This window comes from Petaurus breviceps, unplaced genomic scaffold, assembly GCF_028583685.1.
Source record: "Petaurus breviceps papuanus isolate PSGF00001 unplaced genomic scaffold, PetGlider_PUasm1.0 91133, whole genome shotgun sequence".
Classification (NCBI taxonomy): Eukaryota; Metazoa; Chordata; class Mammalia; order Diprotodontia; family Petauridae; genus Petaurus; species Petaurus breviceps.
Window position 1 is genome coordinate 10,157,428 of NW_027187419.1, and position 14,460 is coordinate 10,171,887.

At 35.8% G+C, this 14,460-nt stretch overlaps 1 protein-coding gene across 6 annotated transcripts in view; it reads left to right on the forward strand.

The window, feature by feature from the left end:
• RDX (radixin) overlaps window positions 1–14,460 on the forward strand; it is a 142,530-nt gene that overhangs the window by 62,522 nt on the left and 65,548 nt on the right. For all 6 annotated transcript variants that reach the window (XM_069080098.1, XM_069080104.1, XM_069080102.1 and 3 more), the window contains exons 6-7: window positions 12,020–12,103; window positions 12,318–12,464. In XM_069080098.1, the coding sequence (XP_068936199.1) occupies window positions 12,020–12,103; window positions 12,318–12,464 (231 nt within the window). The remainder of the gene's footprint in view (window positions 1–12,019; window positions 12,104–12,317; window positions 12,465–14,460) is intronic.

The window sequence follows — 14,460 nt, forward strand, 5'->3', positions numbered from 1 at the left end:
AGTAGCACTAGATGGAAAATTTTGGTGCTTAAGTGGGGGGACTTGGAAGTGCTGTTGTTTAGTATAAATCTGACCACATACAGAGAGGTGGCTTAGTATTCATAATAACAATTACTGATCTTTACGTATTCTTTGTAAATCATTTAATTTCTATTTAGAAGGGGTAATTTTATATCTGTCAGTGAATCAAAAACTCTCGCTGAAGATTTTCAGGTCATAATTTTAGGAATAATTTCTATTGCTAGTATCAGAGATGTTATTTAGAACTTTATTATGAAACTTGGCCAGAAATTTAATTACTATTCTCTGTGACTTATTTGAAAACTCCCTAAAAGTCTCTCTGTCTCCTATTAATGGTGTACAGTGTCATATAATAATATCTTTGGATTTTCATCTTTGTAAACTTACTAGTCTTTAAGAAGAAATTAAATGGGCTTTAAAATTTGTATACACTGGCTAAAAGCTTTCCATTCTTGATCTATTATAATTATTAAAACTTACATTTAGTACCAGCTGACTTAATTGTTAAATATTTTATCTTACGGGGCTGTGTGTTCCTTCCATGTGGTTGAAGATCATGACATTTTTCATCTTTTGTTTATTCTTAACCATATTCATCCTATATTTTCTTTGAAAACATTTGTTGTTCATTTTTTGAACATGTATAACCTGCCTTGTCATAAGTAGCTTGTATGTTTTTTTTTTTTAATGCCACTTCTCAAGTACATGGGTCTTTTGTTGTTGCTAATAACCTGTGGGATACTAGTAAATGTTTAATAGCTCTCTAGGGGGAAGAAACCACAACTTATGTTTGTCACACTTTTCAGTTTAATCTGCATTATTAACATTTCTCCTTAATTTTAAGTCTAGGCAATCTCAGCAAAACAAAAAATCAAGTCTTGATTTGTTGGTTTGCCGATTTCCAACGTATAAATGGTCACAATGAAAATTTGAACAATTTGTTCTTGTGAATTGGTTTGAGCTGGCTCCAGCACACCACTCCCTCCCCCCAGTAATAATTGTAGTTTACTTATGCCATGCTATTTGTTTCCATAATTTCATTTCTTCTAGGACTACTTGCAGTATTGACTTCTTTGCAATCAAGGTGTTCTAATATTCATAGCTATATAACATCACTAGAAGAATTTTAATGTTAAAGAAATTGGCTTTGCTCTGAAAGAAGATTATTGAAAATCTGTGCAGTTTCCAAAATTCTATCCTGTCAAATCTTGTCCACAAAAAACAAAGATGTACTAGATTAGGGGTTAGCAAACTGTGATTCAAGGAGCGTATTTGGCCCTGTTTTTGTATGGCTACCTACTTGTTTTTGCAGGGTCAACCAGTGAGATAAGAATGTTTTTTATGTTTTTAAATACAATAAAACTATTTAAAAATGTAAAAACCATTTTGAGTTTACACAGGTAGCAGGCCAACAGGAAATTTGGCCCTGGAGGCTCACCTCTTTACTAGTTTATCTCTAAAGTCCCTTATAACTCTCTTATTTCTGATACTTTGATGTTTGTCTTCAACTTGGGGTCCAGTTCATTTATTTCATCATATATCTGCCTGTCCAAGAATATCTGGCTAAAATAGTGGGAATTTGTCTGGTTATATGTCATAATCTAGACATACTCATTTTTCAGTTAATGTTGCTTTTTCTAGTATGGTGTAAAGCCAAGCACAAGCAGCTCTCCAGAGGACTGCTGCTTTTGAACAGCTTCAAGGTTCTGATTACATAGTATAGTGAACTTTCTATTTATTCAGCAATAAACCAAGACAAAACATTCACAGAAACCAAAGTACAGCTTTCACAATGTTATGACATAACAAGTTATCACTACAGTGGTCACATAGTTTTCACCAAAGTGGCCACATAGTTTTAAGTAAAAGACATCATTCAGTAAGTCCCTAACTCAACCATCCTTAATGAGCAGGCCTCCTTAAGGGACACTAAAGCAAAAGGTCAAAGTTGTCCACCCCTAGGTCATAGTAAATCATAATCTTCTCAGTCAGCATTAGGTACCCAAGAAGAGGTCATCTGGACTTGAGGCTGGCTCTAAGCTTCCATCGTTCCTCTTCCATGGTTCCAGCTCCTGCCCAAATCTACCCAACTGTCACCTGGATTCAAAGGCAGGCAGTTCTCAGCTCCTCATCCAGTTCCCATTCCATATTGAAGCTCACAGTGTCCAGTCACCTCAAGTCCTTCCCAGTTCCTGTTTCTGGGAAGACAGAGCTTAACAGTGCCACAATAATATTCATGCACATTGCCAGCACCATCATTAATTCACTGTCTGCCTGTGAAATCAACATAGACCCACCAACAAGGTCTGAGAACTCAACACACATCACAAACAAAAATCAACACAGACAGAAGAGACAGAGTGCTGCCACCACAAATGTTCCCTTCTCAAAATCTACCACCACAAGTGCTCCTCTCAGTTCTGCTCTCTACCAGCCTGGGCTTCTCCTTATATATGGTCATTAAGCTCCTGCTTGTTCTGCCCTTTGCTGTTGCATCAGCAACAGGGGTTCACAAGTTCTGTTTCATAACAAAGACTTGACATAATCAGGGCAAGGCTCAAAGATATGGAAACTCAAACAAGGTGCTAAATACTTCTTTGTCATTACATATGGATGGGCAAACTGGTTTCTTTTGAATAATTATGGATTTCATTATAGTATTTGAGTGTTTAATAGAATTAAAATGTTTACTACCACTAGGAACATTTGTTGAGCATTGCTTTGATGGGTAGCCTTTGATACTGAAAAATCCCTTAGGAAAACATTTCTCCATTTTGGGCTTCACTTAATGGTATAAAATGTATCATTGAATGAAGTTAATTAATAAATATTGGGCACTGTTTTGTTTTTTTTAACATGTATTGAAGACAAAAACTATATTTTGTTCTACTCAAATAGTCTTAAATATTAACAGACTTTGCAGCAAGACCTCCCATTTGCCAAACCTTAGTTAGATATGTCCTGTAGAAAATTATCCGCAAAAATTTGCTTATTGTCTTAAGTATACATCAAGGATCCTTTTGATTATGCATAGAACATTCTCCTAAGTATTTTATAGAGAAGAGGAAATAGGTGCATGGGCCAGTAGTTCTTGAAGTATTGTTCTTGTGTTGTCCCTAGTAAGAATTTTTTCTTTATGTATTTAGTTAAATCCAAACATTCTTTACTGCTTCATCTTCTTAATTGTCATATCAGGCATTAAGATCAGAGAACATAAATATAATGGCTTCACTATTGTTACTACTAAGAATGTCTCTGTGTGCTAACAAACTGATCATTCCCTGTTAATTCATTATGTCCAGGATACAGATTGAAATTTTCCTTTAAAAAATGTTTATCACTCTCCCTTTCTTCAATACATTTGTTCTTTATTAATTGTTTACCTATTACCTTAAACTGGCTAAAACTTCATTCAATAAATAAAAGATGGGGAAAAAATAAAAAATTAAATTAAAAAATAAAAAAAGAATAATCACTCTTGACTTGCTACACAAATGGTTTCATCTATAAATGTTGCAGAAATGATCTGACCCAACTAGATTTTATGTCAAACTCTCTTCAGGCTCATTTACTCTTATCAACTGTCACATGGTCTTCCATTAGGTCTGACATTTCGCATTTGATCTTGTATTCTTATCTGGTGCTGCTCTTGGTCACCAAGTCTCATAGCTTGGTAAAGAGATACAGCATTAGCTAATCAAGGTAGTTTGTGGGTTCTTTTTTACATTTTTTCGTGGCAAATGTTTTGTATTGATTAAACTTTTCAAAGAAATAGTGATATTGCCTTTACTTTTGTGTACTTCCTGATTTTTGTGTTGTTTTCTGGCATGACAAACAATTTCTTTAAACAGATTAGTCTAGAGATGCTATAAATACAGAGTATTTCCTTTTCTTGATCTTTACAATTTGGTTGCTAATTTGTTTTGCTCTAATCAGTTGATGATACTGCTAGAGTCAACTAATTGAAATGGGTACATAGTTTCCTATTTGCTAAGGCAGAGTTGATTTTAATTCTAAAAATGTTTTTAGGTGCTTACAACATCTGGTACCTACTAGGTCTCTTGTTAAAGAAAGTATTCATGATATACAAGACTTTGACTTTCATTTATTTCTTGAAGCTTAAACCATATTTTCCAGGTTAGTTTTTGCTGACTTTACATTGATATCACTAAGGATCAAATTAAATGGTGACTAGTTTGAAGAATTTCATAAAGTTTATCATAGCATTTATTTATTTCTTTATCTTCTGTAACAGATGTTAGTATATAAACCATAGTTTTCTTTATAATAATGTCAATGTTCTTGATTAGAGCGACAAGGTAAAATTAGCAAATGTTCCAGGAACATTTATTGTTGGCTTTTGGCACATGAAAAAACTAACTTCAATTAACTGGTTTCATTCACCTCCATAAGGAGAAACTGTGAGTCATCCTGAATTTATTTGCAACTTCTTTATTATATTTTTTGGTTTCGTTTATAGTGAGATGTTAGTGTGGCTTTGTTTGATGTTTTCAGTAGTAGTGTGTCATTTTGTTAGGAGTAAAGATTTCATATTTAGAGTAACAACAGACTGTGTTGCAGGATATCCTGCCATTGTCACTTCAGGAATATAATTTTTTTTGTTTTAATTATAATTTAGTATTACTAATTCTGTATTCTAAGCTGAATTACAAAAACCCAACAGGTTATATGAAAGAGATCTGAGGGCTTAACCTAAAGAAATGGCTACTTATGGGGACATGGTCATGGGCTTCAAGTGTCTGAAGGTCTGATACATGGAATAAAGATGAGATTTGTTCTGCTTGACCCCAGAGGGCAGCTCCAGGTGATGGAGGTGGAAGGGGCAATAAGGAAGACTTAGGATTGATGTGGGGAAAAATTTCCTTATAATTAGAATTGTACAAAAGTAGATTGGCTGTATCAGACAGTCATGGGTGAAGATCTCTTCTGGATATCTTCATATAGAGACTGGGTGATCATTTGTCATTAACTTCTAAGAAGGCTTGATCATTTGAATGTTATCTCAGATCATGTTCTGACTTATATTTTCTAATAATTTTTATGTCAGGGAATAGATGAGCATGTGTACTCTTTTTACACTGTTAAAGAGAAACACATGAGATATGTGATATGTTAATCTTTTCACATTCACTAAGATGTGTTTGGCATTCCAACATTAATACTATGGTCAAAGAACCTTAGGTGTTCCATTTATTGTACAGTGTTGTAGATAATGAAAATTGCTTATTCTTCTTTTGAAAACTAATTTATTAGTCACCCACCATTTTAAGAAACATAAATTTCACCATAAAGATGATTTTTTGAATATCTTATATTGAGAACATATAGGCAAAGATGAGTCCTCCCCATGGGCTGCTATATAAGTAGACAGATATCATTTATGAGAATATTGCTTTTCTCTATGACTTTTAATATAATTTCTTATTGATTTTTAGTCTTATAGTGGATTCATATAAGATGAATTAGATTTTGATGGAAGATTTCAGGAGGTGATAGCTTGATATAGTGAGGGACAGATTATCTCCATGGAAATGATTAAGGAATGTATTAAAGAAAAGAATATGGAATCATTGAGATATTTGGTTAAAAAAAAGAAGAAATCTGAGATTATAAATGAGAAAAATATGTGAAGATATTTAGACACTCAGGGTGCTGGAGCCTAATAGGAAAAAATAACTTTTTTAGGCCTTTTTAAATATAGGAAGAACCATGGAGAACAATATGATGAAATTACTGAGTGATTGTAATGTAGTGCCCACATGCCCAGTTATGTATGCATTCTGAGTGTACCTTAACTTAAAAAAAAAGAGCATTCTTAATATAAATGCAGTGCTTTGCAACAACTCTGGTCTAAATATAGACCACATCCCTAATGAGATAGCTTTGACTAGAAAAATATGTAGGCTTATACTGATTATAACCTATATTCAAGTTTTTCAAGAGCCATTATTTATTTATTTATTTAGCTTGTGGGTTTTTGTTTTTTTTTTTTTGGAGGGCAGTTGGTGTTAAGCAACTTGCCCAAGGTCACATGGCTAGTTAAGTGTATGAGGCTGGATTTTAACTCAGGTCCTCCTGACTTCAGGGCTGGTACTCTATTCACTATACTACCTAGCTGCCCTACAAGAGCCATTTTTGATATAGAAGTGCTCCTTCCATTTAGAGCAATACTATGTAAATTGAAATTTGATTAAAGGAACAACTTTTAGAGAAAAGGCAAGGTGAAACTGAAAAATAAGGACCAAATTGAGAGTGTATTCTAAGATATAAAGGGTAGCTGTGATTTAGTTGAAAAGCATTGTACTGAGGAAGAAAGGAAACCTTGAAGTCAAATCCTGACTCTGGCAGTTACGAACCTCTCTCACATTGCAACCTACCTCTCCACTCACATGAATGACTCTTACCCTAGTTCAGGCTCTCCTTGCCTCTAGCTTGGAATATTGCAATAAGCACACCTATTCTATCTCTTTAGTTCTTTCCCCTCTTGTCTAGGTATGGTTCCTAATTTAGTGAAATGGATCACTAAGAGGTTGAAGTATAAACCATCAACACATTTATTTAAAACATTTAAATTCTCTGGGTAAAAGCAATTTACCTAGCAGTTTAGAAGCACTCAGAGGACAGAAACACATAAAAGATTCTAGCAAGAAGGTTTCTTGGGGTTTCAAGAACATCTTTGCAGAAGTCCTAAAAACAATTGTTTTTATGCTTTTTCTTTCCCAAGAAGGGTGTCGAGTTTAAATCCTACTTCTGACACATACTGTCTGTATGACCCTGGCCAAGTCCCTTACTATCTCTCAGCATTTTCAGGCAATTCTAAGAGACAGATGACTGGTTAGACAGACAGGAGGAGAACAAAGAGAGGAGTCAAACACAGGGAGAAGAGAGTTTATGGGAGGAGAAAGGTAGTTAACCATATCAGATGCTGCAGAAATGTCAAGAAGGATGATGGAGAAGAGGCCATTATATTTGGTAATTTAGAGATTGTTGGTAACTTTGAACAGAGCACTTTCAGTTTGTGGCATGGTAGAGAGAGGAAAAAAAGACATGTGTTGTTAGTGTATTGTAGTTGTAGTTGACATTTATATATTCCTTTAAATTTCAAAAAGTAGTTTACACACGTCATCTTACTTGCTCCTTGTCAAGTAGGTCTTAGACTGTTTTACAAATAACAAAACCTAGGCTCATGGAGGTTATGATTTGCCATAGTGTTGGGAGAGGTATTTGAACCCAGGGTTCTTCTGACTTCAAGTCCAGAACTCTCTTTGCTATGCTGTAATGAACAAATGGAAGAAAAACAGTACAGAGACTGTATAATTAAATGCTAGTTATGTAGTGCTGGGGTTATCTGTAATAGTATTATCCTTTCTAAAATTAGCATGATGAAGATAAGATATTATCACTATCACTTTATCTGTCAATGTGGTTCTGATCATGATTTGTTTTTTCATGAAGAAATAAATTTTGTTAAATATTGTTATGAATTTGGGGGCTTAGAGATGGGGAACTGGGTTTGGAATTTCTGTTCTATAAATCCATTAATCTTCTTTAGACATTACACCTGAATCAAAGTTATAGGCATCAGGTAGCTCATTGATACAGGGAGAGCTACTTATTCAGGCCTTTTGTTTAAGTTGAAAATAAATAAGATATTCCAAAGTAACTTCCATTCGGCAAACTGAATGTTTCTTTACTAGTTGTATTTGAATAATATGCTCTTTATTACTAACTTTTCAATGTTTTTATGGAGGCTTAAATGAGATCATAAATGTAAAGCACTTTTTAATTGTAAAACATTTACTATGTCAACATTTGTGAGAAGTTATACTACTGTTTTATATGCAACAAAATTGATAAACTTGAAAATTGTCAGTATCATTTTATAGTGTAAACAAAGAACAGAGATTTTTTTTATTTACAATGTTTTATTTTTTTTAATGCTTTATTAACTTCTGATTTACATCATTCATTTCCACTAGATTTTGAGTTACAAATTTTCTCCCCGTTTTTCCCTTACCCACCACCCCAAAATAGCAGTTCCACAGGTTATCCTCTCCTCCAATCTGCTCTCTCCCATATTTTCTCCCATACCCCTTTTGACTTTTCCAGTGGATCTCTATGCACCAGTGCCTGTATATCTTATTTCCCAATTACATATAAAATAGTATTAATAATAGTATATACATCTATATTTGAATATTTGATTTTAAAACTTTGAATTCCAGATTCATTTGCTTCCTCCCTTGTCACCCACCCTTACTGGGAAGATAAGCAGTTCAGTATAGGTTGTACATGTGTGGCTAATGCAACACAATAACTTAGTAGATATATTGTAAAAGACTGACTATATTTCCCTCCCTCCTATCCCACCTCCCACTTGTTCTATTCTCTACTTTGATCGCATCCCTTTTCAAAAGTGGGTGCTTTCAACTCCCCCCGCCCCAGCCTGCCCTCCTTTCCATCATCCCCTCTCTCATCCCCTCCCTCCCCCACTCTCCTGGAGGGTGAGATACCCTATTTAGTGTGTATGTCATTCCCTCCTCAAGCCAAATTCAATGGGAATAAGGTTGACCCATTCCCTTTTGCCTTCCTATTCTTCCTCTCTATTGTAACCATATTCCCTTGCTTCTATATGAGATAATTTACCCCATTCTCTCTCCCCATCTCCTCTCTATTCCTCTCTCACCTCTTAATTTCACCTTGTATCATCCCTTCCTGTTAAATTGGTCCTGTGCCCTATATCTATGTATACCTGTAAACATATATACACACATTCACATATGTATTCATATGCCCATATACCCTCATATATAGACATACATATATATATATATATATATATTTCAATTCCCTTCAGTTACTGAGAAAGGTTTCATAAGTTACAATTATTATTTTGCCATGTATGAATGTAAGGAGTTCAAATTTGATAAGTTCCTTATAATTTCTTTTCCCTGTTTACCTTCTCATGCTTCTCTTGCTTCTTGTATATGAATGTCAAATTTTCTATCCAACTCTGGTTTTTTCAGCAAGAATGCTTGAAAGTCCTCTATTTCACTGAATGACTATATTTTCCCCTGACACATGATACTCAGTTTTGCTGGGTTAGGTGATTCTTCGTTTTAATCCCAGCTCCTTTGACCTCCAGAATATCATATCCCAAGCCCTTCCATCCCTCAGTGTAGAAACTGCCAGATCCTGAGTTATCCTGATTGTGTTTCCACAATATTCAAATAGTTTCTTCCTGGCTGATTGTAATATTCTCTACTTAATCTGGGAATTCCAGAACCTGGCTATAATATTCCTAGGAGTTTTCTTTTGGGGATCTTTCTCAGGAGGTGATCAGTGGATTCTTTCAACCTCTCTTTTGCCCTCTGGTTCTAAAACATCAGGGCAGTTTTCTTTGAGAACTTCCTAGAGGATGATTTCCAGGTTCTTACTTTGATCATAGCTTTCAGGTAGTCCAATAATTTTCAAATTATCTCTCCTGGATCTATTTTCCAGGTCAGTGGTTTTTCCCATGAGATATTTCACTTTGCCTTCTATTCTTTCATTTGTTTGGATCTGTTTAACAGCATCTTGATTTCTCATAAAGTCATTAGCTTCCTTTGCTCCAATCTAATTCTGAAGCAATGATTCTCCTCAGTGAGCTTTTGAGATTCTTTTTCTATCTGGCAAATTTGGCTTTTTAAGGCATTCTTCTCTTCATTCCCCTTTTGAGCCTCTTTTTTGCCATTTGAGTTAGTCTTTTTTTTTTTTTTTTTTTAAGCAATCGGGGTTAAGTAACTTGCTCAAGGTTACATGGCCAGGTGTTTCTGGGTGGGTGCTAAGTGTCTGAGCCAGGATTCTATCCCCAGGTCATCCTCAGGTCATCCTCAGGTCATCCCGACACTGGAGCTGGTGCTCTTACTCGCTGTGCTACCTGGCCGCCCCTAGTCTATTTTTTAAGGTGTGATTTTCCTCAGTCAGGCTGTTGACTCTCATTTCATAATTTTCTGGCATTGTTCTCATTTCTCTTCCCAGTTTTTCCTCCACTGCTTTTATCTGCTTCTTAAGGTCCCTATGGCGTGTAACCAGCTCATATTTTCCTTAGAAGTTTCTGGTGCAGGAGTTCTGACTTTATTGTCTTCCTCCTGTTCCATGCTTTGCTCCTTTTTGTCCCCAAAATAGGAGTCTAATGTTGGAATCTTCTGTCTGCTTTGTTTCCTTTGCCTGGTCATGTCGCCCCTCAGTCACTTGACCCCTGGGGTTTTTGCCACAGTAGGACTCTGCCACCAGACAGGGTAGCTTTCATCCCAAATGCTGGGGTTTTCTCAGCTGCCGGAGGTATTAGATGGGTGCCCTCTCTGAGGTCTCCACATGATCTGGCAAGCTGGACACACACCCCAGGACCTCCACCCTAGACTGCAATCCAGATCCAAGCAGGTTAAAGCAAGAGTGATTACCCCTCAGACTGGTGCTTGGTCCCCCTACACTCTGCAGGCCAGAAGCTGAAGCTGCAATGTGGCTCTGGTGCCAGGGCATTTCAGCGGCTTCTCGCCCTGGGGGCACAAGCCACACACTCCTACTTACTGGGTCCCAAAGTCCAGACTGCACTGATCTCTCATTTTGTCCTTCGCATCTATGTGTTGATAATTCTAGAGACCCTCTGGCTGGCGGCTGGTCAGGCCCGCCTTGTGGCTAAAGCCTTGGCATGGGGCTGGGCTCGGCTCCCAGAGTGCTGTGCTGCCGATTCCTGCTGGCCTGCCAGGCTGCCCTCAGTGGGAGGTTACCTTCTCTGTGTCATTTTGTGGGTTCTGCAAAAGTGCAAACTTATCCAAAGTTTGTTCAGAGTCCCCATTTTACATGGATTGGGGAAGGAAGAACAAAGTTTTTAAAGCATAAATCAAAATGCATATATTAAAGAGAGCCTGTTTTATTCAAGGGCAGCTAGGTGATACAGTGGACAGAATGTAGGCCCTGGAGTCAGGAGGACCTGAATTTAAATGTGGCTTCTGACACTAACTGTGTGACCTTGGGCAAGTTGTTTAACCCTTTTTCCACAGTTTTTTTATCTGTAAAATGAGCTGGAGAAGGAAATGTCAAACCACTCCAGTGTCTTTGCAAAGAAAACACCAAGTGACATCATGGCAAAACAGACATGACTGAAATGACTCAACAGCAACAATTTTATTCAAGCTCTAACTTGAAATTTAGTTAGTATGCTTTAGGAAGAAATTGGAAGTATAAAGTCATACTTTGGAAGGTCTTGGTGGTGTAATACAACCCCTATAAACCCCCAAATTAAACAATAAAGGAGAGCTGGGAAAGTAGGGTTTGATGGATCAGCATAAGAGATTTAATGGAAAGGAATGAGTCTATCCTGAATCCACGTGAAAAGAGGAGCAATGTTTTGGTCTAACATGTTCCTATAACCTCTTTTTAAGAGGTAGCTCTAGGTTTATGAACACTTTCCCTTAGAATAGAATATCTTTAAATTCATACATGTTTCTCAGAAGACTAGGAATTTCTAAGATGTTTTCTACCTTGCAATTGAAAATGCTCCTGCATTTGCTAATGATGGTGTAGGAAATGGGAATCACCAAATAAAAAACTTTTTTTTTTTTTGAGAAATTACTCCACCTGCTCCTGGTTTTTGTATATGAATATTTCAATTAGAAATTCATTAACTCTGATAATTTCATGTTACAAGTTTAGGAAGTACATGTGGTTCAGTAAACTGAGAAAAGAACCAGGACATAGCAGTTGTGAATTTGATTATGTAATGTTTCACTTTTTAAAAAAATACTAATTGGGAGGAATGTGTTCCTTTTTGGTTCAATTTATTAATATGTAAAATGGTAGAAGGTAGAAGGAGGTCATAATAAACTACCTCTCTGATAATATCTTTAAAGCATATATGAACATAAATTCATAGCACTTGAATGATTTTTAGATGTTTTAATTTACGTAAGCTTTCATAGAATTTTTTTCTTAATAGAGTGTTGGAACAGCACAAACTGACAAAAGAACAATGGGAAGAAAGAATACAAAACTGGCATGAGGAACACAGAGGAATGTTAAGGTACTTCAATTTTGAAAGCTTGTTTTCTCTAAAGGTTTTTTTTGGTTTTATGAAATTTGTCATTGCATCAGATCTTCAGTAAGTATAATTTATTTAAAATTTTTAACATCATATTTACTAAATTTTAGCAAAGTGAATTTTTCATTTTTATTTTGGTAGTGTATATTCAATTTGCCCTAAGCAAATCTGTTATAATTTAGCATTATCTCAACAGGGAAGATTCCATGATGGAATATCTGAAGATTGCACAAGATCTGGAAATGTATGGTGTCAACTATTTTGAAATAAAGAATAAAAAAGGAACTGAATTATGGCTAGGTGTTGATGCTTTGGGACTGAACATTTATGAACATGATGACAAGTAAGTAAATTGCATGTCAAACTAGTCATATTTATCACAAGTAGTTATACATTTTTTTTTCTTTTGTTTCAATGAAACAAATTTTGTTAGCTACTTTAATTTGATTAAAGTTTAGTTGATGGCTCACTAAAATTTCATTATACTTTTACTATATTTGTTTGCTGTTTTTAGATTCGACTTCTTTTCAGAATATTTATGAAATGTTATCAATTCACTGCCATAAAGTGAGCGTTTCTTATGTTCATCACTATTAATTTAGGGCAGAGTTGGACATAATACACACCCAATATATGTTCATTGAATTAAATTGGGAAGGTCATTTAAAGCTCCTTAGGATTAAATTTTCTCTTCTCTATGAGGATACAGGCAGCTAGGTAGTAGAGTAGTCTGTCACACCAGGCTGGGAGTGGAGCACAGTCCTGTGTGGGCCATGCCAGCACAGACCTGCAGCACAGACCAGCCAGAGCAGACTTCAGGGGACTGAATCACTGGCAGCTATGGCAGTCACCAGACTTCTCAACCCTTAAACACCAGAAAGAAAGTAAAAATCAGTGGGAAAACTCTGTTGGACCTGTGTGAGAGAAGAGGGCGATTTGGCCCTTCCCCCCAGGTCAGTGGAGGTCATGGCTCCAGTAGTGGGGCAGCTGCTTCTGGAGCTCAGGGCCTACAGATGGTGGGGGAATGAATCAATACCTTGCTTAAAGGAGACCAAATAATATTGAAGAAAATAACACCTTAAAAATAGACTAACAAAAATGGCAAAAGAAGTCCAAAAAGCTAATGAGGAGAAGAATGCCTTAAAAAGCAGAATTGGCCAAATGGAAAAGAAGTCCAAAAGCTCCCTGAAGAAAATAATTCCTTTGGAATGGAAGCTAATGACATGAGAAATCAAGATATTATAAAACAGATCCAAAAGAATGAAAAAATAGAAGACAATGTGAAATATCTCATTGGAAAAACAGTTGATCTGGAAAATAGATCCAGGAGAGATAATTTTAAAATTATTGGGCTACCTTTCTGAAAGCCATGATCAAAAAAGAGCCTAGACACATTTCAAGAAATTATTGAGGAAAACTGCCCTGATGTTTTAGAACCAGAGGGTAAAGTAGAAATTGAAAGGATCCACTGATTGCTTCTTGAAAAAGATCCCAAAAAGAAAACTCCTAGGAATAGTATAGTCAAATTCCAGGCTTCCCAGATCAAGGAGAAAATATTGCAAGCAGCCAGAAAGAAACAATTTAAATATCGTGGAAATACAATCAGGATTACACAAGACCTACCAGCTCTGCCACTTATTAGTTGTGTGATCTTGGGCATATCATTTAACTTCAGAACATCATTTTCCTTATCTCCACAGAATAGGGGATAATGCCTTATCCTTTACTTATTATCTCCTGGAATTACTGTGAGGTTCAAATGAGATGTTTGAGAGAGTGTTTTGATATCTCTAAAATGTTTATATGACTAACTAAAAGGGATACAACAGTAGGAAGCTTGTTTTCTCAAACATTCTTATTAATGTTTAACTTTGAATTATTTAATAGCCATTAGATGGCATTATACTTCTTAAAATTTAGGAAATTAGTAGTTTTTAAAAATTACTTGCTGAAGTAGTGTAAAATAGATTAGATCTTCAATTATTATATATATTATATCCAGTTATGCCAATAGAATTATGATAGATGCTTACTAGTTATGTGACCCTGGGCAAGTCACTTGACCTCTGTTTGCCTTAATCCCCTGGAGAAGGCCAATAGCTCCAGTATCCTTGTAAAGAAAATCCCATGGAAAATATGGTCCACAAGGCCATAAAGAGTCAGACATGACTTAACAACAACCACCAATAGAATTTTAATAAAATTCTGTTAATATGGGAAAGAACTGGATGATGTGATTTCTAAGCCACACTTACAGTCATTTTTGGAAGATTATAGAGAACAAGAAAAGTGCCACAGATTTAGAGAATGGTAAATATTCAGTTTCAAAAAAGAATGAG